This window comes from Eretmochelys imbricata, chromosome 5 (assembly GCF_965152235.1).
Source record: "Eretmochelys imbricata isolate rEreImb1 chromosome 5, rEreImb1.hap1, whole genome shotgun sequence".
Lineage (NCBI taxonomy): Eukaryota > Metazoa > Chordata > Testudines > Cheloniidae > Eretmochelys > Eretmochelys imbricata.
Genome location: NC_135576.1, coordinates 27,922,787 through 27,949,518, shown reverse-complemented (window position 1 = coordinate 27,949,518; position 26,732 = coordinate 27,922,787). Strand labels below are relative to the sequence as shown.

The following is a 26,732-nucleotide window of genomic DNA, read 5'->3' as shown; positions in this document are numbered from 1 at the left end:
ATGGTTGTGGCAGCTACAGAAGATCCATACTGTTACCTGGATGCTTCCTGGAATTCCCTGTGAGTTTATACAGGGCAGGGAGCCGATCAGGAGCCTTGAGGCCGCTGCCTGTCAAACCCTTGAGATGGAACTTCCCATAGTCTCTGTCCACAGCAGGTCACAGTAAGTGGCACACAAGATGGTTACAGCTGCTACTGGGTGGTAGCCTGGAGATGCCAGCTGCTTGGTAGCTCTGTAGGCCTGGGTTCTAGACCTGTGGGGTCTCACACCCAGGAGAAGAGCTGTACACTGGTTTGACAGGGAACTGGAAGCATCTCTAGAGCCAGCCAAGGTGAGCTGGCCCTCCAAAGGGTTACACTGCATCCCAGAGCTGTTTAGGATTAAAGGTTGAAGAGTTACTGTCAGGTCAATTTAAGCCCCAAATATTTGTAAGATAATGTTCACTTTCTGTGTCTGTAGACGGATCATATAAAGCAGTGTTTCCCAAACTTGGGACCCTGCTTGTTCAGGGAAAGCCTCTGGCGGGCCGGGCCTGTTTGTTTACCTGCCGCATGCGCCGGTTCAGCCGATCGCAGCTCCCACTAGCCGCGGTTCGCTGTGCCCAGCCAATGGGGGCTGCGGAAAGGAACGCAGGCCGAGGGACGTACTGGCCACTGGTTTCGTCAGCCCCTATTGGCTGGGCACAGCGAACCGTGGCCAGTGGGAGCCGCAATCGGCTGAACCTGCAGACGCGGCAGGTAAACAAACCGGACCGACCCGCCAGGAGCTTTCCCTGAACAAATGGCGTCCCAAGTTTGGGAAACACTGCTACAATGGATGAGAACTAGAAAGATGAACTAAGAGTTGATAGTAAGTCAGGTAAGGTAATCTTAAAAATATTGGTCCAAATTTTGGAAAGTGACTAGTGATTCTGGGCGCATCCATTTTTGTTGTCAAACTTGAGACCCCTTGAAGGAGCCGGATTTTTCAGAAATTGTTGAGCACCCACGCCCTGAACACTCGGTCCTTTTATGGTATTTCAAGCTGGGCACCAAAATCATCAGTCACATTTGAACACGTCGGTCTTTAATTCTGATTTTACCAAATCTTGGAGTTTATACGCAATCCTTGGGCTGGTTGTGAGCCGTTATTTCACTACCTTAGCTGACTTGCAGCTTAACGTGACCGACACAAAGACTAAATCTTGGTGCATACAGGAAAGAAAAAGAATTGTTGGTTCATTAACTGTTCTTTGACTTTAAATATTTGTAAAAAGTAAAATGTCCTCTAGTTTCCCCTTTTAACCTGGTGAAGTGTTTGAGAATGAGGCTGTTTCTATAGCCAAATGCCAACGACTGCTGTGCAAGTGAACCAGGACGTAGCTAAAGGACATTTTGTTTTTAAACCATTAACCAATGTTTTAAAACCTGTACTTGATTTTAGCGAGCTGATACTGTTTTTGAAATGTTTTGTTTGATAGCTCTTCAAAGAAAGTTTTGCATAGGAGGACAAGAGAACCTAATGGTCAGTCTCCAATAGACTGTAAACTGACCCACTGGAGTGAATGGGGACCATGTGACCCTTGCTCAAATCAAAGGGTAAGCTCTAGGTGTAGTGTTTTTATTTTAAAATGACACAGGTAATTACTGACATTTACCCTTAGAAGTCCTCCATTATAGTGAAGAGTGCTAAACTCCTCCTCAATATTCTGATGTTATGATTCACGGGTATCCTCAACTGTTTTATACCCAAGAGCAGACTGCTCTCTAAAAGGGATTTGTTGGCAAAACAGAAATTTTTTCAGGAAACATCAAAGTTTGATTTTTTTTTTTTAGGTTTTCGTCAAAAACTCAACAACAACAAAAAAAACCCAAAAATTTACTGTTAGCCAGGCTTTTCCGTTTTCATTTTTTGAAGAAAGTTTTTTAAAAATGATTTTTTTTATGAAAACTTTTTAGTTTTTGTCACTTTTCATGGTAACAAAAAACACCACATAAGCCTTTTGTGACTAGTGCCACAGCTATAGATCTGTTTATATATGCATGCGAAGAATTAGTTACAACGAGTGCCACCTACTGGCACACAGGAATGTGTGATATTGTACATAAGCAGTAGGTTCCATAAAGGTATTTTTCGTATGCATGGCAAGTGACTTCCTGCATCCAGCTCTTAACAAAGCCCTTCAGACATAGAATCTTTGCTAATTTATTTGCAGTCACAATATGTGAGGGACGTAGGTCTGGAATTAATGAACAAGAGGTAAGTTCTCCTAAACCTCGTCTTGTGTTTGTGTATAATTTGGGGACTTCCTTTGTCGAAAAAACCTGGGTTCCAAGTAAATAAAATACTAACTATGAGGCCAGTTTAGTATGAAGACTAAAATGCAAATAAAATATGAAATTTTTACTTGCTCCATAAGAATTTGAGAGAGACAAAATAGGGGAGGTAATATCTTTTATTGGATGAATTTCTGTTGGTGGAAGCTACAAGATTTTGAGCTACACCAAGCTGTTCCTCAGAATTTGGTATTCATGAAAGATTCCCACAAAAGTATCTGCAGTCTTCCCAATCCTCAGTAATGTAAATCACCATAGCTTCACTGAAGTTTATGAAGTTATGCTGATTGGCATTAGCTGAGAATCTGGCCATAATTTGAAATATTATTTTTAATAAAATATACTACTTAGACTGTTCTCAGTGTAACCTATGAATATAAATGAGAGAAAGCATGATTTAGTGGAGAAACAGAAGAATGAGAATCAAGAGTAGAGCTATGTGAATAATATATTTTTCCATTTTCTGGCTAAAACCAAAAATTGTGGTTGGGGTCGACCCAAAATCTTTTTTTTTTTTTTTTGAGGGTTTTTTTTGAGTTTTTTGACAAACTAGTTTGGTTTGTCAAAAAAAAATTCCATGTTTGTTTTTTAAAATTAACACAAATTAGCAAAATGTTTCAGTCAACCCAAATCTGCATTTTTTTTGTCAAAAAAAAGTTTAGTCTGAAAAATTTCATCCATCTCTAACAAGGAGACCTGAGTTCTGTTCTGTCTCTCTGAACAAGTTGCTGTGTGACATTAGGAAAGTCATTCCTATCTGTTCCTCAATGTCCATTTCTGTGCTTTAAGAAAAAAAAGAGGGGGAGACACTGCTAAGATGTAATTTGTACCCTGTTTTGAGATGCTGCAAAAATGCTGCACACGTGCAAAATATTATTATTGTTTATTTTATTATTATTAGGGCTAATCAAAATGTTTTCAATTTCTAAATGTTGACAAAATTTCCAACTTCGAGATTAAGGGACAAAAAGGGAAACATATTGATAAAATTTCCACCAAATATTTTTCCTGGTTTTCAACCAATCAGCTTGTGAAAAAAATTCTAACTTGGATGAAATTTTGAGGGGGAAATTTCCAATTATATTGTGATTTTTGTCTTGCTTTTCTTTGAGAAAATCTAATTATTATTATATATCTTTGTAGTTTCGCTCTAGAAGTGTTCAGCAATTTGGACAGTTTCGTGGGAAACAGTGCCTGGAACCATTGGGAGACACACAAAGCTGTAAAACCAGCACAGCCTGTCCAGAAGAGCAAGAAATCGATTGTGGAGCTGACTTTAGATGTGACTCAGGTAGGTGTTGCTTTCACAATCTGAATCTCTTTTGTTTATGCTTTATGAAAAATTGTGCTTAGAATACAGGTAAAATTACAAAACTCTATGACTTTATTTTGCATAGGGGATTTGACACATCAATCCTCCCAAGGCATATTTTAGTAATACTATATAGACCTTAGCTAGCACTTTACAGGCTAGCTAATTGACATCAATAGACTGCATCTTCTTATGTCAGGGCTGAATTTAATATCATGTAGAAACAATTAATCTTCACAAAAACACTGAGGTGAAATCTTCACTTCATTGACGTTAATGGCAAAACTCCCAATGACTTTAATGTGGGTCAGGATTTCTCCCCTTGTTTATGTCACAATAAAAACACAAATTATTTCAAGTATATGCTACATCCTCCCAGACATAAGGAGTATAAAGTGGACTATAAGGTGGATAGAAAGCTGGCTAGATTGTCAGGCTCAACGGGTAGTGATCAATGGCTCCATGTCTAGTTGGCAGCTGGTATCAAGTGGAGTGCCCCAAGGGTCGGTCCTGGGGCCGGTTTTGTTCAATATCTTCATTAATGATCTGGAGGATGGTGTGGATTGCACCCTTAGCAAGTTTGTAGATGACACTAAACTGGGAGGAGAGGTAGATACACTGGAGGGTAGGGATAGGATACAGAGGGACCTAGACAAATTAGAGGATCGGGCCAAAAGAAATTTGATGAGGTTCAACAAGAACAATTCTTCCATCCTCCACTTAGGATGGAAGAATCCCAGGCATTGCTACAGGCTGGGGACCTACTGGCTAAGCCGCAGTTCTGCAGAAAAGGACCTGGGGATTACAGTGGATGAGAAGCTGGATATGAGTCAACAGTGTGCCCTTGTTGCCAAGAAGGCTAACGGCATTTTGGGCTCTATAAGTAGGAGAATTGCCAGCAGATCGAGGGACGTGATCGTTCCCCTGTATTCGACATTGGTGAGGCCTCATCTGGAGTACTGTGTCCAGTTTTGGGCCCCACACTACAGGAAGGATGTGGAAAAATTGGAAAACATCCAGCGGAGGGCAACAAAAATGATTAGAGGATTGGAACACATGACTTATGAGGAGAGGCTGAGGGAACTGGGATTGTTTAGTCTGCAGAAGAGAAGAATGAGGGGGGGATTTGATAGCTGCTTTCAACTACCTGAAAGGGGGTTCCAAAGAGGATGGTTCTAGACTGTTCTCAGTGGTACCAGATGACAGAACAAGCAGTAATGGTCTCAAGGTGCAGCGGGGGAGGTTTAGGTTGCATGTTAGGAAAAACTTTTTCGCTAGGAGGGTGGTGAAGCACTGGAATGGGTTACCTAGGGAGGTGGTGGAATCTCCTTCCTTAGAGGTTTTCAAGGTCAGGCTTGACAAAGCCCTCGCTGGGATGATTTAGTTGGGGATTGGCTCTGCTTTGAGCAGGGGGTTGGACTAGATGATCTCCTGAGGTCCCTTCCAACCCTGATATTCAATGATTGTATGATACACTGACCATGAAAGCAACTCAAAAATATGACTTTGCTGACACTAGCCTATAAGAACTAATGTTTTCCCACATTCTTATACTTCACAGAAAAATACCCCACATCTAGACATTAAAGAATAATCTAAAAGTAAATCAAACCACGATAATTCTCTATGAATGTCAGAAATACTTCTGCCATTTAATTTTCTGTGCCATTCCATTAAAAATAATTGAAAAATTTAAAGGGTTTTTTTTTTTCTCACTGAGAGGAGCAAGGGATTAGGTTTTTACCTCTCTCTGGCTGAAATGAAAATACACCTTCTAAGAGGAAGATTCCAGTAAGGAATATTTGTTTTTCTGATGTAAACCCAATGTTAAAAAAGGATTAGAAATATTCAGTTCTTCATTCTTTGCTTAGGTCGTTGTATAAAGAGGATGCTTGTATGTAATGTGGACAATGACTGTGGAGACTCTTCTGATGAAAGTGACTGTGAGAGAGATCCAAAATCACCATGTCGTAATCCGGACATTGAAGTGTCAGAGATTGGAAGGACTGCTGGACAAGGGTATTCAATGAAAAGTCATAATTAAAGGGAGACACCCTGGTTCAGTATATATATGGCACTAGACAAAGTTAGGAGACATGGGCCAGATGATGAAGCCCCAAGATTCTATTCACGATCTACTAGCCTGTTCTGTGACCTTGGGCAAAATGCTTAACCTCTGTTTCCTTTTACTCATCTGGGGTTAATAATGCTTAATATCGCCCTGAGATCAGGCAAAAAGCACTGTAAGTGCCATGTGTTGCTGCTGTTTTATTAACCCGCCTTTGTTTCAGGGAAGGCAGCTGAAGATATTTTAAATGTCTTACAAAAGGAGGCACCAACATCATCAGATTTGGGCAGCTCTTCCTGGAGAATGACCAGAGAATCTCCTCTTTCCCATCCCCACTCCAGCAGGTGGCCACCACCTTCCAGCAACCTCTTGACTAAGCCCCACTACTGTGGCTATATTCATATTCCTCCAAGCACAAGCTCTATACCGGGGTAGTTGATAGGCAGACCGTGGGCCATATCTGGACCATCAGACCCCAAAATCTTTTTATTTATATATTCGTGGGCGGTGAGTAATGGAGGCTGAGCTCCCCAAACCTCTGCTAATGATTCCCGCAGCAGCCTCTGGGCAGGGTTCAGAGCACCTCTGGGTGGCCCAGGCTCACAGCTCGGCCCCAGAGGGCTGGCCAGGGCTCCGCCGGGCTCCTCCAGGCACAAGTGGGCCAGCCAGGGCTCCTCCAGATGCTGGCAGGTCAGGGTTCAGGGCTGCGTTTGTGGGCAAGACAGCAAGAGCAGGGGGACTGGAAGGGGTGGGGCGGGGCCTTGGGTGGAAGAGGCAGGGCAGGGGGCTAGCTTCGCCATGCAGGGGATGCCCACACCGCCCATGTACTTATCTTTTTTATTATTGTTTTCTTTGGAGTCTGAGCCTTAACTATACCTTGACCAAGAAATTTGGACCTTGACAAAAAAATAATTGACTACCCCTGCTCTATATTGTGCAGTGTTCTCCAAAGCATGTAAGGTTTGGTCATTATGGGCCTTACAAAATGGTCATGCCGCTGGTGCTGGGTTCTGTAACCAGATCTGTAGGAGTAGTGCCCAGGAGGTTGCCTGAGGTGGATGGATACCATGTTGAGACTCTGCCTCTCCAGCCCTCCCCACCTGCCCAATCTAGAAATGGCTGGGGTTTAGCAAGGCATCCATAATTACATTTCTCAAACCTTTATATATTAGGTAACTGCATTGGTGGTGGGAGGAGGTTTAGTTCACTATTGTACTTAGAGCAGCTTCTCAAACAATCTTTCCCCATCATCATCATACTAAAGAAATATCTGAAAAATGAGAAAATATATCCAGATATTTTTTCATCAAAAGTCTGCATCTATAGCAATCATACCCTCCATTACTATTGTTACTACCTCACAGACAGGGGATATAAGGAACATGTTTATAGTTTTTGTTTGTTAACATCCTATGAACCACAGAATCCCCAGAGCTCCATTGGTTACAGCAGCCTTTTTCATCTTCTTTTCTTTGTATATATTTACCTTTCCTTTCCCATCCTCCAGGTAGTTGGAGGTTTGTTGGCTTGTTAGATTTGCTTATTGGTTTGGGGAGTTGTTCTCTTTTGTTTTGGGGTTTCATGGACAGGTGGGGAAGGGCCTGTAATTTATCTACAACTCAAACTGGAAATCAGCAGCATAAACTGGAACACACAAAAATATCAGCATGTTGCAGCTCCACCTAGTGTTCAACTGAAAATTATAGCCTGTCCACATCATCTCTATCTAAGACAATCTAAAATGGATAAATGAAGACCTTTATAACAGAAAAATAAGCAAACGTTATAAATGTGCTAGGCACTTTAAAGTCTTTTAGTGTTGTTACAATTAGTTAGCTTTACTATAAGGAAAATATTGTTTAGATGTATAATAGCGATGTTCATTGTTCTGTTGAATGATAGCTATTTGCTAAGGTCAACAGTGTGCATGGTGCTGTACAGGACACAAATATTGTGACAGCCTCTGCTCCAGACCTTCCAATCTAGAAGACAGACAAGGAAAGGCAAATCCCAGTGTGAGAACACACAGGAAGGAGTGACTTTAGGTGTATCTTCTTTGTACACTTGTTGTATCTCACATCATCACCAGATCTATGAAACTGGAAGATGAATCTGTTAACTTTCCTGTGTTTGCTATTATTTTAATTGCCTTTTCTCCGATCCAGGCCATTGTAGTGCCCAAGCTCTAATTCTTCCTGAGTAGGTTTCAGCGTGGTAGCCGTGTTAGTCTGTATCAGCAAAAACAGTGAGGAGTCCTTGTGGCACCTTAGAGACTAACGAATTTATTTGGGCATAAGCTTTCATGGGCTAGAACCCACTTCATCGCTCCTAGCCCACGAAAGCTTATGCCCAAATAAATTCACTAGTCTCTAAAGGTGCCACAAGGACTCCTCGTTGTTCTTTCTGAGCAGAGTCTAGGATAAAATTAGGTGTGTATTCTTTCTGAAGGCTGGGTGGCTTCTGTACACATTTGATATTGCAAAATATAGTAATATACAATATAATATTGAGTATTTAGAAACAATCTGATAAAAGTGTATTGGGAAAAATATATCTTTATTTTGATCCCATAAAAATTGCTAGCTATGAATAGTTATTGGAGAAGAAATAGGTCTTTATTATAGGGTTCCTTTCATTCAAATGATCCCATTGTGTTTCATTTTTATTAATAATACCAATCACTTTTTCACTCCTCCACTTTTCATCCACAGACCTCAAAGTGCTTTAGAAAGGACATATCATTATCCCCATTTTACAGATGGGAAAACTAAGGCCCCAAGAGGTGACTTGCCTAGTGTCACTGAGCATCCCAGCTGCTCTCCTGAGTCCTAATGCAGTGCCCTATCCATTAGGACATACTGCTTCCTACTTAGTCCTTTGATTTATACTATTGGAGTTTCCATCCCAAGCTCCTGGCAGGCACCCTTAACAATCTTTATAAACAAATGTAACCTGCAAAACGCATGGTACACTTGTAGCACCATTGAATCCAGTAACTTTTGAGATGAACTATGGCAATACATTGGCTCAGGGCAAAATAATATGGCAAACCCTCACTCTTGTGAAAAGTCTCATGGGATCTTTAATATCATTGCTGAACCAACAGGAACTCCAGCTTTTAAATTCCAGCAGGATTCAGTTTTTTGTCGGTTGTCATATGTAATTTTCATGTTTGGCTTTTCTAGGTCATAATACCACTGTCTACAGGCTAAAGGTGCTAACACCATCTTTTTGAAGTTTAACACGTTACTTTATTTTCCTTCTAGAATCAACATCCTAGGGATGCAGCCAATGGCAAGCCCATTTGAAAATGAGTATTTTAATGGTGTTTGTGACCGAGTGCGTGATGGGAATACCAGGACCTATTACCGCAAGCCATGGAACGTTGCTTTTCTCAACTACGATGTATGTCTCTGTGTAAAAATTAGGAGAAGGTTGACTGAGATTAAGTTTTCCAACAGGATGTCAAAACTCTCTCTTAAATCAGGCATTAAAAAATCTTCTGTATTAAGATTCTGGCAGAATTCAGAAGAGAACAGAATTTATTATTTGTATTAATGGTAGTTCCTAGGGGTCTCAACTAAGGTGGCTTCTACCCTTGGAGCTGGAGGTGTGATTCCCAGCTCCTGCACACACATTCGCTCTAGCTCTCATTGAGGTCGTGCACTAAAACAGTAGTGTAACTGGAGCAGCAGAATGGGCTAGCCTTCCTGACTACGTACCACAGGGCCTGGTGGGTTTGTGCGGGGGGCGGCTACCCTGTGCTGCTACTCACCACTACCCAGGCTACCACAGTTACGCTACTATTTTAGTGCACTGCCTCAATGAGAGCTAGAGCGAGTGTGTGTATGTGAGCTGGGAATCACACCTCCAGCTCCAAGTGGAGAAGTAGCCCATTTACCCATTAAGTTTAGTGTACTCACTCAGTCCATAGTACAAGACAGTCCTTTCCCCAACGAGTTTAAACTCTAAATAGTCAAGACAGAGAGAACAGGTGGGAAGAAGGGAGCACTATTATCTCCATTTTACAGATGGGGAGTTGAGGCACACAGAAATTAAGTAACTTTCCCAGAGAGTCTAGCTCTCCTGAGCCCCGGTTGAGTCCCATAACCACTAGATCACCTTTCCTTTGCAGATTCAGATGAAGATTTTTCAAAGCCTTCTAGGAGATTTGGATGCTAATCCCTTTGGTGGCTCAGCCTCAATTCAGTTTATAGCTAAAAATAACTACTATTCTATCGCTACCTAGTTTTCTGCGTCTACATAAGCAAGAAGTCACTTGGTGGCAATCTAAGGGTGCTTCAAGAAGAAATTCCTGAAAAATATTAAAAGCTACTTTTTAGTTAAACTTTTTTCCTGGAGAAATACTTCTGTACCTGAGCAGTTATAACTTATGTATCCAATTGACTTCACAGCAGCTAAGGCTCTGTGCCAATACAAGTAAAGGTAGCTAAATCTGACCCATAAAGCCTTGCCATGCAGCATGTGTATTTATTTTTGATGGTGGTAGCACTTCTTTGTTACCAAACCGGTATATTCTGCTAATACAAAAAATATGATACTATTAGTATTTTTATTTAACATTAAAAGCAGGTATTCGGAATTAGCCATAGACAGGTACCGAAGATAAAAGAAGGTAAAATGGCAATTCTGCTTCATTTCTGAGGTTGAGACTCCATAAAGATTCCTATCTACATCCTAATAGGAAATGGAAGATTATAATCCCTTAAATGTAATGGCACTTTCCCAGTTTTACATAGCGAAGACTTTACACCAACTGAAGCAAAAAGAAAAAAGGGGGGAAAAGTCACTGCAACTTAGCTTACTTATGAACAGCTGAGCTGATCCAGATGTTGGGGATGGGAGGGGGAGAAGGAGTTCCATTTGTTTTGATTTTTTAGAGTTTTATGATACATTCGTGCCACGTGTGAAACTGGATAATTTTGCCTTTTACACATACCCTGCAAAGGCAAAAATAATTAAAATTGCCAAATGAAATTAAATTATGCATGTCATAGTTGAATCTACAAAATGGTCACAGTTTGACAAGCATTTGTCACATATAAAATGCATTTTCAGTGACTGCGAGCAAAGATTTAAAAAAAATCATGCCAACCATGTAACACAATGGTAAATTCTGAAGCAACAGTATGAAACTTGTCATGACATTTCTGCAAATGATTTTGGTTTCTCCATGAAAGCTCTGTGAGATTCTTGTGTTGTCAAAGTAAAATCCAAATTATACCCTCCATACAGCAGTCTTTGGCCAAGTTTTTCAAGTGATTACTGATTTGGTTGCCAACTTGACAGCTCTTAAAGGAGTCTGATTTTCATAGATGAGCTATATAGCATTTTCTAAAAGACAGGCTGCTTTAAAGTGTTTCAGACTGCAGTGAGCACCTTATATTGACACCCAAAATCACTAGTCACTTTTGAAAATATTCACCTTTACATTCTGAAAGTATCTAATCTCCAGTTTTCTTCTTGTTCTATAGAGAAATCAAGACCAAAGTACAGCAATAGTTGTTTCACATACTAGTTAAAGCTGGTCAGAAAATGGGCTTTCATTAGACAGAAAATTTTGTTTTCATCAAAATTTTCCACAGAACATTTTGACATATTTTTCAGCTGAAAACCAAATTCTTTCCATTTGGAAATGCTGGCAGAGTGCCCCATGTGAGTTGTGGTTCACGTGCCTCATGCTCCCATTTTCCTATATAGGCCAGACTACCTGATTTAACTACAACTCCCATGATGCACCACAGTCTCCCCTCAGGATGAGAAGAGGCTGTTCCATTATGGGCGTCTCTGGCCATGGTACATCATAGGTAGACTTGGAAGGGTTTGATTTTTTTTTATCAATAAAAGTTGGTAAATGTCCATTTCACCATACGTACACAAACCAACTAAAAAGTATTTCCATCTATGATCATTGAAACTTACCAATAGGCAACATAAGAAAAATGCTGCTTGAAATCTTAGTTTGATTTAAAGCTATTTACTTTGTGTATTTTGACATGTGATGTTGACTATTTGTGATTTAAGAGTTATAAAGCATTAGCTTTTTGAAATCCATGTCTGTTATTAAATAATGATATGGACCCCCCACAGTAATTTCCCACAAATCTGAAAATTTAAACGGATAAAAATTGATGAAAACCCATAATTTTCTGTAACTGTGAAATTTAAGTGGATAAAAATAACAAAAATGGTTAAAATAAACATTGATATTATCCATCAAAATTATTTAAAAAAAAATCAAATTCTACCAACCCTAATCATAGGAGATGTGGCCAGGGTAGGGAGCCTAGCCCATAGAGGAGAACCAAACTACAGCTTCCATGAGGCACCATAGCACAACAACCAAATCCAAATATTTTTGATTTCAGACATTTATTTTTTCAACAAAAAAATGTAAAGTTTCCATGGAAAAGAGACTTTTTGCAAAACAAACAAGCCAACCAAACTTCATTTTGTCAAAAACCCAATTTTCCATCTCAAAACAGTTTCAATGGATATCTTTTTTGACCAGCCCTCATTACTATTTTACTTGTTTGAAATGACAATGCAACCATGTAAACAAACTTTTCTGTTTTCCATGGACTTAATGTTGTTCTATTTCTTGAAGTTTGGGTCCAAATCCTATACAAACTGACTTAGTATTATACCTATCAGTCCCTAGACCCTCATCTACTATATGCTCCTCAGCACCTGTTTTATATAGATTGTTTGTTTGTTTTATCATACGATTTGTGATGACATGAGAATAAAACATGCAGTTTTAGTATCTGTTCATTACATAAGTTTCAAGCTATTGTGGTTTTGTTAAATAGATTATACATGGTTTTTTATCTGTTGTTCTCTTTTTTCCTAAGACAAAAGCTGAGAAAAGATTCACAACTGAGTTCTACTATGATCGTGTGACCATGATAAAAGAGATTTACCATGAAAAACAAGAATATTTTTCGGTTTCCATGTCAGTAAAATACACACCTACTGAAAACAATCAGGCCACATCTATAAACAGCTCTCTTGGCTACCAGTTTTCAAGGAATGAAAGTCTAAATTATATCTTCCGGTACTCCAAAGAAAGGGTAAGCTCAATGGCATAAAACATTGTATGTAGTAATTTCATAGGATCTGAAATTCGCATACTGTTGGACTATACAGGTATTAATCTTCCGAACTGTTCAGGATGTCTGTTGCCCTCCTCACACGATATAGGGGGGACTGGCAAAATGTTGGCAATGTAAAGATTAAAGTCTACTTCAGGAGTAGCCAAAATGTGGGTCAAATGCAGCCTATTTCACCACCTTGGCCTTCAATATGGATTGATGTTGCCAGAAAACAAAGATATCAGCATGCAATGATCCATTTTTATCAGTGAACAGTTGTGATCTATTCCACTGTGTGCAAATTAGACACAGCCTTTAAGTAACAAATTGCAATGAAGACCCAGGCAGGCAAAGCTTGGGTGCTCTTGATGGAGCATGTAGGTTAATAACCCAAGGGTCAGATCTTCAGGACTAGCCATTTGTTGCACAGCACATCTCAGAGGGAAGCAGGTCACAAAGGCCTATTCTAAGTTGCACCAGTTGCCACGGCTCCTAAGAGTCATAAAATCATAGAATATCATAGTTGGAAGGGAACTCAGGAGGTCATCTAGTCCAACCCCCTGCTCAAAGCGGGACCAGTCCCCAATGTTTGCCCCAGATCCCTAAATGGCCCCCTCAAGGATTGAACTCACAACCCTGGGTTTAGCAGGCCAATGCTCAAACCACTGAGCTATCCCTCCCCCCCAAAGTCCATTCCAGCAGTTGAGGATCACCAGAGTCCAAGAGCAATCCAGCAAGCCTCCCTTTCCTGGCCACACACTATGCCAAGGCCTGTGATGGGAATGGGTGGCAGGTACATCAGCTTTATGCCACCAGAGCATTACGCAAGCCACCAAAGGCTTGATTGCCTTTATGCATTTTATTGCTCTGTCTATAGCACATGGCCTCTTACGCTTGCTTTAAGTCTGCTTTGCACTGCCAAAGTGCTACAAAGTGGAGTTAATGGGGCTGAGGATCTGATCACAAGATTTGGCCCTGTCTGAGGGTTTGTTTCTGCTTGAATTTCATATCAAGAAATAAATGTGAGACCCATTTTAATCTGGATCAAGTTTCAGCCTAAAATACCCTTTCTAACCAGTAAGTTACAAGAAGGTAATAGAAAACGCAGGGCTAGTACACATTTTGCAAAAGATTAGACCCACTATGAAAATAATACTAAAAGGCAAGGTGTACCTCAGTCAGGTTGTCTGTAGGGATTGAACCCAGGAGCTCAAGATCTAAAAGCATGAACAACGCCCCTAACTGACAGACAGTAGCAGACTCATAAACCTCTTTAGGTGGTCGAGGAAGGAGACAGGGGACAACAAGCCTCCCTGTGTTATGATGGGGGACAAGTGGATGAGACTGTCCTGTCACTTAGGTGTAAATTCCTTTTATAAATTAACCTTTATTTGCTTTCTTCATCTTACCCAGGAATAAGTGAATAATGTAAAATAATGATACACCACTGAGAAAAAGCAGTAATAGGTCAATGGGGAAAAAGACCCTGACTTTTTAAAAGGGGTTGGCAATGGGATACAGACTGGAAAGCTGGGTGGTGACTGGAAAAGGAACAGCTGGTTAAGGATCTCTAAAGCTGTAAGGTATTTGGCTATTTAAGCATTGTTTTTGACAGTAAGTTCAGCTGTTAGTGGGCTACATTTCTTAGTATTTCACTGTAATCTATTAGTTGATGTGTTTGTGTACCACTGCCCTCCCTTGGATGAGGTCTGCAAATGTCTCAGGACTTACGTTTGTCACTAATGGTTGGCTCATGGAGTATATTTAAGCCTTAACACTACTGAATGCTAATGACAAGAATCTTTTTATTCCAAGTGCTTCATGAGCAGTGGAAGTTCTACTCCCAATATCACATGTTGGCAGTCAGATCTACATTCTAGTGCAACAGTGGAAGTAGCACCATAGTCAGTCATACAATTTGGTAAAGTGGAGCTTGGCCAAGATTTCCAAAAATCGGAGCCTAAAATTCAGCACCCAACTTCATATTTGGATTCATAAATAAGTAGCCAGCTTTTCAAAAGTGCTAAGCAACCAGCAAATTCCCATTGACAACTTCCTGGCAGCTAAATGTTTGAAAATGAAGCCTATTATTTAGTGGCATAGCGGTTAGTTTATATATGAGAATAGATTATCTAGTAGATAGGGCACTAGCCAGAGACCTGGGTTCAATTCCCTTCTCTGCTACAGACTTCCTGCATCATTTAGCCTCTCTGTTTCTTGTTGTCCTCTGTAAAAGTGGGAGAACACTTCAATCTCTCTGGTCACTTGATTACAGACCGAGAAGTGGCAATTCTTCAACAAAAAAACTTCCAAAACAGACTCCAACGAGAGATTGCTGAATTGGAATTAATTTGCAAACTGGACACAATTAACTTAGGCTTGAGTAAAGACTGGGAGTGGATGGGTCATTACACAAAGTAAAACTATTTCCCCATGTTTATTTGCCCCCCCACACACACACACTGTTCCTAACACATTCTTGTCAACTGCTGGCAATGGGCCACCTTGATTATCACTACAAAAGGTTTTTTTTCTCTCCTGCTGGTAATAGCTCACCTTACCTGATCACTCGCATTACAGTGTGTATGGTAACACCCATTGTTTCATGTTCTCTGTGTATATAAAATCTCCCCACTGTATTTTCTACTGCATGCATCCGATGAAGTGAGCTGTAGCTCATGAAAGCTTATGCTCAAATAAATTTGTTCGTCTCTAAGGTGGCACAAGTACTCCTGTTCTTTTTGCAGATACAGACTAACACGGCTGCTACTCTGAAACCTGTAAAATGAGGGTAATGGTATTGGCTTCAAAAACATTGAAGATTCTGAGATATTTAGGCTCTACTTTAATGAGGACAATATAAGTACCATAGTTAGATAGGAATGGGTCTTGGGAGCCTATGCCTACATTTGAAAACATTCCGCATAAGTGGGAAGCCTAACTTTAGGCTCCTATTTTAGAAAGTCTTGTCCTTTTGTGTGGATTTGTTTCACTTAATGTTGACTTGAGGCTTTGGATTTATGCATTTGTTTGCACCATTAAGTGAGACTGTTTCATGTTTTATGCTCCTATCTTTAGGCATATGAAATATTCAATACCCCAACCTTAATCTGGGCTGCGATATGAGCTTTTCTGTTTGCATCAACATCAGCCATGTATGAGTCATAATGATGATTTGTATGTAGTATTACATCTAGTTAGAGTAGAGTGTGGCACTCATATGACTTACTGTTTTGCGTAGTAGGAAATCTGCTGGATTTGATTTCATTATGTGTGTTTTTGAAAATGGAGCTACACCCTTCATTCTGACAGTTTAAGAGTAGCAGGGCACTTCCAAAAAAGGAAGATCCTAATCCTTTTCCCATTGTAGGCAATGGCATATCTCCCATTGACTTCTGAGGGTGGAGGAACAGGGCCCATTATCTGGCAAACTGGCTTGAATTATTTTTGTATGTCACAAAATTAAGTCAGGGAAGTATTTTATAGAGAATCTGGTTTAAAAATAAACAAACCTACACACGTGATATCTGAAAACAGTAGAACACAACGAGTCTGATTTATTGAAATTGGGAAGTGGAGAGTTGTGCAAAAATGGAAAAAAACCCTAAAATTATCCAAACTTCTTGCTACTTCTTCAGATTAAGTTTTAGATGAAGTTTTAGGGAACTTCTTATTCTGTCTAAACAAGTTTGTCCTGGTCCCAAAATGCTAGAGTATCCCATACAATATTTGAAAGTTCTGCATTGTCTTTTGAGTAAAACATGTCTGATTGTGCCTTTTGTACAGAAACAAACCTTTCTGCATGTCAAAGGAAAAATACAACTGGGAAGATTCCAAATGCGAAGTCAGCGTGTACAGCTAACAGATGCTTTCCTTGAAGATGTGAAGTATCTGCCCACTGAATATGACAAGGGGGAATATTTTAGATTTCTAGAAATGTATGGAACACATTATGCTGTCTCTGGGACTGTGGGAGGAAAATACGAACTTCTGTATGTGTTGGATAATTATGCCATGAAATTAAAAGGTATGCATTTTATCGCTCTGCCTATAGCCAATAGATCAACAAATAGGCCCCAATCCTGCAATATGAGATGTGGAGACAGAACCTTGTGCAGAGCCTGATTGAAGTCAGTGAGACTCCATGCAGGTGCAAGGGAATGACCATGTTGTGTACCTCATTGTAGGACAGGAGCCTTGGTCATTCGTTTTCAGAATTAAAATCCTGAGCCAAACATTAATCTCAGTTACACCAAAGTCACTTTATTGGAATCAGTGGAGTCACTTGGGAATTCTACCAGTGTAAATAAGATCAGAATCTGGCTCATTCACTTTAAGGCCATCTTTTTATAACAATCTTAATGGAAGTCTGTCATCCGTGAAAACCTTTTATTTAAAAACTACAGTATTCAAATATTACTAGTGATTGGTGACCATGTGGTCTGGTTCATAGAGGATCCCAAATCCTAATGCTAGCTGAGCTACAAAATTCAATTTGTGATCATAGGTAACTTGTCATTTGATCTCTTTGTACATCTAAATTGGTAGTAAAATCGAGAACCTCACTGAATGCAGATGCTGTATTTGGCTGTGTTGGAACTTTTTTACAGCCTTTAATGTTAATATTGGAATTTTTCTCTGGTTGAGATAGGAAAACAGTAACTTAATCCTTCTTCACATACAGTGTTGGGAGGTATGGCTTTTGTGGTAGATTGAAGTGATCATTCTAAAATAAACAAAAAAATAATTCTCATGCGAATTCTGAAGCCAAACAAATAAATACATGCCCCTTATGGCATTAAAATTCCCTGTCAGCCCAGGCAATAAGCAAGGAGTTGGGACAGAGAAGTCCTTTATACATACTTATATTCTTATGTTCACCAGCTAGATACTATGGTGATAGGTGCTCTCTGAGGCACTGATCTTGAGGGAAAACTCCCATTGACTGCAGTGGTAGAACAAGATTAGACTTCAATTATTTACGATCAATAGATAGAAAAGAGTAGCTGTAGGAGAGAAAGGGTAGAATAAGAGTGGTCATGGTGGGGTGGGAGGGCGGGCATGGAACAGATTAATAAAGTTACATTAACTTTATGGTAGAAAGAGGGGAATATCCAGGAAACAGTTTGGGTAAGACCGGGTGATGGGGAAGGAAAAGATTGAGAGGATTCAATGATACAACAGACATAAAAAAAGAAATGAGAAGCAACAGAGAAAGACACAATCCCCAGAGGAAAGAGGGGAAGAATCATCCCTCAAGGAAGGACAGCCCTGGAGAACAGGAGAATGTTACTTTTTAAGGAGTTGCGAGTAGAGGGAGTGTTCCTAGAGTTTTCCTAATCACTGGGCAGCCCACCAATAGGTCGAAACTCCAGAGGCAAACTGCATTGAATTCATAACCTGGGAGAGGGAGAGGGGGTGAAAGACAGCGGAAGAATGAAGGCAACACGTTTTTTCAGCAGTCCTGAAACTTGGCTCCCAAGAAGTATAAAATCATATTCATTTTTTCTTATTTTCTTGTTTTTAAAACCAAATATGCATTTTCCCCTAATGATCTCCAAATTAATTGCATTTGCAGGAGTCACGGAAGATGATGTAAAGAAATGTCTCGGTTATCATTTAGATGTCAGTCTAGTAAATAAAGAGTTGGCTTTCCAAGGTGGTGTAAAAGGTGGTAAATGCAAAAGCATCAACAGGAAATCTAATTGTAAGTGTATCTTTAGTTTGTGTGATCAAAACTGCAAACTCTTTTGCTTAAAGAGAGAGGATGTTGATTTCTTCCCCTTCTTTTAAAACCAGTTAAATGTCTAAGCTAATACAGTGTTCATAAAAGGCTGAGGGAGAAGGATTTAATACCAAGCACAGGACAGGCAGGTGTTGCAGGCTTCCCTGCACTGCTCTGTTCATGCAACTCAACTTTTAGCTGTGCTACCCAGGCCAGTCTAACCTTTATCCTTTCCTAGTGCAGCTCGGGTGATACTATACCACTCATTAAACAATGTGTACTACATCCATTTCTGTGACATCTGGTTTACCCACCTGTCCATCCGTGCCATGCTAACCCCTTAGAAGCCCTTTTTCTTTTCTTACATTTTTGGCATTTTGGTGTGATTGCAAAATTCATAAAATGAGATTTCTCACAAATGATGGAGAATTAGCAAAGTTAAATGAGATTTCACCACAGTCTTATAGGATGGAATCTTCCTTCTAGTCACTTTGGGGAGACGTGAGCTGATTTGTGCTAGAATCTGTGGCCGTTAAACTTCCAGTCATTCTCTCTCTCTTTCTCTCTCTCGCTTGCGCTCTCTCTCTGTAGACACTCATGATGATGATGCAGTTATTGATGACATCATTTCTTTGGTTGAGGGAGGGAAGATTGATTTTTCTGTGAAAATAAAAGAAATGCTACTGAGGAATGCCAAAGTGGTTGATGTAGAGGATTATATACAGTGGGCTAACTCACTGATTGATGCTCCAGTGGTGATCCAGCAGAAGGTAAGGAGAGTTTCTTCTAGGCCATGTTACAAATTCATATATCATAATTACCTGTGAAAGTTCCCTTTCCTATGGTGAGGAAAATATCAAGAATTACTTTGCTTATCATTAACTGTTAGTTAGTTTCTTCATCTTAGTAGCTTTGGTCTTTCTTAATGGATTAATAGATTCTAAGGCCAGAAGGGACCACTGTGTTCATCTAGTCAGATTTCCTGTATAACAGGCCATAGAACTGCCCTGAAATAATTCTTGTTTGAACTAGAATGTATCTTTTAGATAAACATGTTTGAGATAAGGTGACCAGAAATGAACAGAGCATTCCAGGCGATGGGTGCACTGTTGATTTATTTATATAAGAATGTTATAGTCAATATCATTTTCCAACCCATTCTTTGGATGAAGACTATGTCAGTGGGCTCTGTAATGTATTTTGGGTGCAACTATGGGGATCTGAATCTTGAGCTATCTGGTCTGCATGCCATTGCTGCAGGATTAAAATAACCCACATCCAATCGTTATACCAGATACATGGTGCAAACTATAAGTAAGGAGACTTCATGTTATCAGAAGAAAGGATTTGTTTAAAATAACTTTTTCTAAAGATTTGTATAAGGAAAGGATTTAGACATGATTATAGGGGAAATAATGTCTATAATGTATGGGTTTTTTTCCTTTACAGCCATCTCCAATATATACTCTTGTTCCAGTAAACATGAAAGATGCACATATAAAGAAACAGAATCTGGAAAGAGCCATTGAGGAATACATTACAGAGTACAGTGTGTGCAAATGCAAACCCTGCAAAAATGGTGGTACCTTGTTGCTGGTGGATGGAGAGTGCATATGTCTATGCTCCAGCTATTTTAAGGGAGATGCCTGCCAAATCCCCAAATCAAGAGTAGATGAAGGTTAGTAGATATTCATGCACTGTCAATGTTCTAAGCAGACATAAATTAAGATGTTGTCAGCATGTATGTTGGAGCATACTTTGAAAATATGGTCTTTATCCAGACAGAATTAAACACGATCTGTAAGTTCATATATCTAAGAACAGATTTACACACTCTGCTGACCTATTCAGCTGGGCATGAGGGATGGAAGTTAGTTTTTAGCCTGTAAAGTATTTCTGTTAAGTGGAGAAGAGATTCATCTCTCTATCCCCTGTCCATTACTGTGCCTTGTAAAGATATCCAAAAACTCTCTCAAACAAGAAAATTAACTGAGCAAGAATGTCGACTGGCAATGGCATGGAACCAAAGCAGAGAATCAGATTCAGGCAAGAGAGCCATTTCCATTTTCCTAGCTGGGTTTCTTCAGGTTTTCTGCAAAAGCCCAGTGCTTACAAATGTATGCCTCATGTTGCATGATCACATAATGCAGGCTTACAGCTAGATTGGTCCAGTATATTGTAGGTGCCAATAAGCAGGCAGCCTAACATTTCAAGTCCCATCTCTACGTCACAAAGTCTCTCTTGTGCTCCAGCCCTGCTACCAACTGTTCCCTGCTACCTATTAACACACAGGACAATGGCAGGGAAAGCAATCTTCTTTTGACATTCTACCTGGCCTGTAACACTCTCTGCCCTGTAGCGCTCATCCTTCACAATTTGCCCAAAGCCTTCGATAACTAAAAAACATTACTCAGTATTTGCTATAATGTAGTAAGTGTAAGGAACAATACAAACACTAAGGTAATCGTAGCTATTTATATAAAGCATAGTCTACATCATCTACACTGGGTTTTTAGCCACTGGTGGAGCTGAACCAGTGCAACCCCCTAGTGTAGACACAATTTGCACTGATGTGGTACAATTTGCACCAGGGCATTTTATCCAGTTATATGTCATGGATGGTTAGCTATACCAGTGTAAATTGTGTCTACAATAGTGAATTAAACATTATCAGCTGGTGTAAATCCTCATAACTCCATGACTTCAATGGCGCTGCACCAGTTTACACCAGCTGAAGATCTGGCCCCCAGCGTATCGTATAGAATAGAATATCAGGGTTGGAAGGGACTTCAGGGGTCATCTAGTCCAACCCCCTGCTCAAAGCAGGGCCAATCCCCAACTAAATCATCCTAGCCAGGGCTTTGTCAAGCCTGACCTTAAAAACCTCTAGGGAAGGAGATTCTACCACCTGCCTAGGTAACCCATTCTAGTGCTTCACCACCCTCCGAGTGAAAATGTTTTTCCTAATATCCAACCTGAACCTCCCCCACTGCAACTTGAGACCATTACTCCTTGTTCTGTCATCTGGTACCACTGAGAACAGTCTAGATCCATCCTCTTTGGAACCCCCCTTCAGGTAGTTGAAAGCAGCTATCAAATCCCCCCTCATTCTTCTCTTCTGCAGAATAAATAATCCCAGTTCCCAGCGTAGACAAGGCCTGAAGAAAAATGGCTATTTTTAATGCAGTTCTGCCATGAAAAGCGACTCTGTAGAAATGGCCCCTTCTTATGCAATAGATTTATTCCTTGTGTCAAAATGGGTGTCCAAAGTGAGGCTCTGCATTTGATTTTTAGACACTTACATATATGGCTGGATTTTCAAAACTGCTGAGCACCCAGTAGTGCCATTGGCCCTATGTGTTTTCAGCATCCAATCTGTTGGTTCTTTGTGATGAAAATTAGTTTTACTGCTTTGGATTTCTAGAGCCACCATAGTTGAGAGTCTGGGCTGAATTCTGTTCCATCTTGTGCTCCTTCAAAATAGTTACTTCCTGAACAGTTGCACCAGTGCCACTACACCCAAGGCAGCAGGTTGCTGGACTAATGCTGGTTTGGCCCAATACAGATAAAAAGGTCACCGATGGGGGCTGGAGCTGCTGGACTGCTTGGTCCCACTGCGTGCAAGGAGAACGCGCTCGAACTCGTCAGTGTAATAATCCTGCTCCAGGACCAGGGGGCAGGCCATGCCAAGGTGACAGCATCGAAAAAAGCCACTGTTCTCAGGCAAAATAATTGTGCAAGTCTAAAAAAGGTGAGTAGCACCTCACTGTGATGGTAATGTATTGTTGCCCTTTGGCCCAAACAGTATTTGGTGCCTTACAGGTTTGCTTCCAGTAGAAGGAGAAATTGATGAACTGTGTCAGGTATTCTTTGGTGCAATCCTGTTTGTTTACATCTGCTTTCTCCCTTTCAGCTGGCTTTCTCTGCTTTCTGCCTCTCTCACACAAATGGCTTGAAGAAAAGGCGTACTTGTGGCACCTTAGAGACTAACCAATTTATTTGAGCATGAGCTTTCATGAGCTACAGCTCACTTCATCGGATGCATACCGTGGAAACTGCAGCAGACTTTATATATACACAGAGAATATGAAACAATACCTCCTCCCACCCCACTGTCCTGCTGGTAATAGCTTATCTAAAGTAATCATCAGGTTAGGCCATTTCCAGCACAAATCCAGGTTTTCTCACCCTCCACCCCCCCACACAAATTCACTCTCCTGCTGGTGATAGCTCATCCAAAGTGACAACTCTTTACACAATGTGCATGATAATCAAGTTAGGCCATTTCCTGCACAAATCCAGGTTCTCTCTCCCTCACCCCCCTCCAAAAACCCACCCCCATACACACACAAACTCACTCTCCTGCTGGTAATAGCTCATCCAAACTGACCACTCTCCAAGTTTAAATCCAAGTTAAACCAGAACATCTGGGGGTGGGGGGGGTAGGAAAAAACAAGAGGAAATAGGCTACCTTGCATAATGACTTAGCCACTCCCAGTCTCTATTTAAGCCTAAATTAATAGTATCCAATTTGCAAATGAATTCCAATTCAGCAGTTTCTCGCTGGAGTCTGGATTTGAAGTTTTTTTGTTTTAAGATAGCAACCTTCATGTCTGTGATAACTATTTCACATTTGGGGACAATGTATACCTTCAGATCAGCGGCACTGCTATGGGTACCCGCATGGCCCCACAGTATGCCAACATTTTTAAGGCTGATTTAGAACAACGCTTCCTCAGCTCTCGTCCCCTAAAGCCCCTACTCTACTTGCGCTATATTGATGGCATCTTCATCATCTGGACCCATGGAAAAGAAGCCCTTGAGGAATTCCACCATGATTTCAACAATTTCCATCCCACCACCAACCTCAGCCTGGTCCAGTCCACACAAGAGATCCACTTCCTGGACACTACAGTGCTAATAAACAATGGTCACATAAACACCACCCTATACCGGAAACCTACTGACCGCTATTCCTACCTGCATGCCTCCAGCTTTCACCCTGACCACACCACACGATCCATCGTCTACAGCCAAGCTCTGCGATACAACCGCATTTGCTCCAACCCCTCAGACAGAGACAAACACCTACAAGATCTCTGTCAAGCTTTCTTACAACTACAATACCCACCTGCAGAAGTAAAGAAACAGATTGATAGAGCCAGAAGAGTTCCCAGAAGTTACCTACTACAGGACAGGCCTAACAAAGAAAATAACAGAACGCCACTAGCCGTCACCTTCAGCCCCCGACTAAAACCCCTCCAACGCATTATTAAGGATCTACAACCTATCCTAAAGGATGACCCAACACTCTCAGAAATCTTGGGAGACAGGCCAGTCCTTGCCTACAGACAGCCCCGCAACCTGAAGCAAATACTCACCAACAACCACATACCACACAACAGAACCACTAACCCAGGAACTTATCCTTGCAACAAAGCCCGTTGCCAATTGTGCCCACATATCTATTCAGGGGACACCATCACAGGGCCTAATAACATCAGCCACAATATCAGAGGCTCGTTCACCTGCACATCCACCAATGTGATATATGCCATCATGTGCCAGCAATGCCCCTCTGCCATGTACATTGGTCAAACTGGACAGTCTCTACGTAAAAGAATAAATGGACACAAATCAGATGTCAAGAATTATAACATTCATAAACCAGTCGGAGAACACTTCAATCTCTCTGGTCACGCAATCACAGACATGAAGGTCGCTATCTTAAAACAAAAAAACTTCAAATCCAGACTCCAGCGAGAAACTGCTGAATTGGAATTCATTTGCAAATTGGATACTATTAATTTAGGCTTAAATAGAGACTGGGAGTGGCTAAGTCATTATGCAAGGTAGCCTATTTCCTCTTGTTTTTTCCTATCCCCCCCCCCCCCACCCCCAGATGTTCTGGTTTAACTTGGATTTAAACTTGGAGAGTGGTCAGTTTGGATGAGCTATTACCAGCAGGAGAGTGAGTTTGTGTGTGTATGGGGGTGGGTTTTTGGAGGGGGGTGAGGGAGTGAGAGAACCTGGATTTGTGCAGGAAATGGCCTAACTTGATTATCATGCACATTGTGTAAAGAGTTGTCACTTTGGATGGGCTATCACCAGCAGGAGAGTGAATTTGTCGGGGGGCGTGGAGGGTGAGAAAACCTGGATTTGTGCTGGAAATGGCCTAACCTGATGATTATTTTAGATAAGCTATTACCAGCAGGACAGTGGGGTGGGAGGAGGTATTGTTTCATATTCTCTGTGTATATATAAAGTCTGCTGCAGTTTCCACGGTATGCATCCGATGAAGTGAGCTGTAGCTCACGAAAGCTCATGCTCAAATAAATTGGTTAGTCTCTAAGGTGCCACAAGTACTCCTTTTCTTTTTGCGAATACAGACTAACACGGCTGCTACTCTGAAACAAATGGCTTGCTAAGCCAGCCATTAGCTGCTGTGTTTGCAATCAGTCCCAGGGAAATCTCATAACCCACACAGTTTAACCTCTGGTCGGCCTTGCCATGTGGACCACTGACTTGGGTATTGAATTTCTATTGTTTCCAGCTATTACTGCATAAAGAGGCATTTAGTTGTTTCTTCCATTTTGCCTGAAGGAAGGTTGGTTAGCATCTGTATGGCTTTAACAAGGTCTGGGTGTCTCTAGATCAGACCTGCTTGGTGGCAGCCATTAACACCTTCCAACATAACAAGTGTATTTAAATGAAAAGGTTTTGCTGCATCACGACCTGTATCCCTCCCAAAGCAACCCCAATGGAAATATTCTGTGTGCATCATCCATATGAAATTAATAAACCCTGTTAAATATCTGATTTAGATCCATGTTCTGAGACTGTGTTTAAAAACTGACTTTCCATCTTGTGTCTGAAATTTCTGGATGCAAATAATTGTGTGCTCCATTATGGTGCACCTGCAAATTGGGTAGCTGGGCATCTCGATGACCCATGTTGTGCTCACAAAATTGCAGGCACAAGAATGGGGATCTTGGCTAAGTCCAGGCTGAAAATTGAGCCCTGAAATTCCAGTCAGACTGAGCCTCCCAGTTTCTGTCTGTCTGTCTCTCTATGAGATGTAAACAATGGAGTTGAGAGTTCTTAACCCTGAATTCTATTATTTGGTGAGTTTAGTAAGACTTCCTAGTATTACTTTAACAGCAGCTTTGAGTCTTTCACCTTGAAATGATGAAAACTGTTTTTTTATTTAGTTTTGGGAGAAAAACCCTGCAAAAAACAGCAAATACGTAGGAAAGGCCTGTAAGGTTTTTCCGGTGCAAAGTGGCTTTAAGCCAATAGGGACCAGCCATTGGAGAAGTCCCCCAGCACATGGGGAACTCTCTGTTGGTAGAGGCAGCTGCACTGCTCCCTGTGCCAGCTCGCACTCTCACCCACAGTGTCAGGGGAAGGAGGGACACGTTGCTTTCAGGGCGCAGGCAAGACAGGGAACAGAACCGGCACGCTGGAATGCAGCTCAGCCATGTTGTCTTCTAAAAGTGTAACACCCGTAGGGCCGTGGTTTAAGTTAGAGCTTATGTGGGGGCCACGCATCCCTCAACAAGGGAGCCACATCTCTAGCACCTCCTCTCCATTCCAGCTAACTATGAAGTCCTTAAAATCACAGGAACTGCTTTATTTTACTCCTGCAATTCACAACTGGCCCTGTTTATAACACAGTCCGGAAGGTAAATGTCATAATAATGTACACTGAGCCTACATATCCAAATATGTTTCCTACTGTATTGCACAATCAAATCACCTTACCAAATTAAAATACATTGAAGCCCTGGCTTTCAGAAGGGCTAAGCGCCCATAACTCCAGCTGACGTCAATCAGAGTTATAGGTGCTAAGCACTTCTGAAAAATCAGGCCTTCTTTGACTTGTTCAGCCTACATTAGAACCATATTAGAGAGACACTGAAATCATGTTCCCAGTAAGCTGTGACATTCACTATTTAAAATAAGGCAAACTATCTGATTGACATGATAGCTACTCTCTATGTGAATTCTCTAATCTTTCTTTTGACAGGTGTTTCTTATGGAAAGCAATACAGCCTTCAAAGACATGCATGAACGCTGCAATTATTCTACTGCTCAAGGTTCCTGTTGGCAGAAGAGAGATCAGCCCAATGGAATTGTATGCTTCATGAGTGCCTATAGCTTAAACAGTTGCTAATCAAAAACAAAATATGATAAA

General features: G+C 40.9%; 1 protein-coding gene across 1 annotated transcript; it reads left to right on the top strand.

The window, feature by feature from the left end:
* Positions 1–26,732, top strand: C9 (complement C9). The gene is made up of 12 exons (XM_077817187.1): positions 1–59; positions 1,460–1,577; positions 3,459–3,606; positions 5,499–5,646; positions 8,962–9,100; positions 12,571–12,789; positions 16,597–16,837; positions 18,389–18,517; positions 19,127–19,305; positions 19,985–20,213; positions 22,101–22,286; positions 26,565–26,732. The coding sequence occupies exons 1-11, from the start codon at positions 1–3 to the stop codon at positions 22,265–22,267; spliced, it is 1,776 nt and encodes a 591-aa protein (XP_077673313.1). The 3' UTR covers positions 22,268–22,286; positions 26,565–26,732.

Excerpts from the sequence above, each read along its gene's own strand:
- C9 (XM_077817187.1), top strand. The coding sequence starts at position 1 with ATGGTTGTGGCAGCTACAGAAGATCCATACTGTTACCTGGATGCTTCC. Across the intron at positions 18,518-19,126 it reads CATCAACAGGAAATCTAATT|ACACTCATGATGATGATGCA; the intron begins GTAAGTGTATCT and ends CTCTCTCTGTAG. Across the intron at positions 19,306-19,984 it reads CAGTGGTGATCCAGCAGAAG|CCATCTCCAATATATACTCT; the intron begins GTAAGGAGAGTT and ends TTTCCTTTACAG.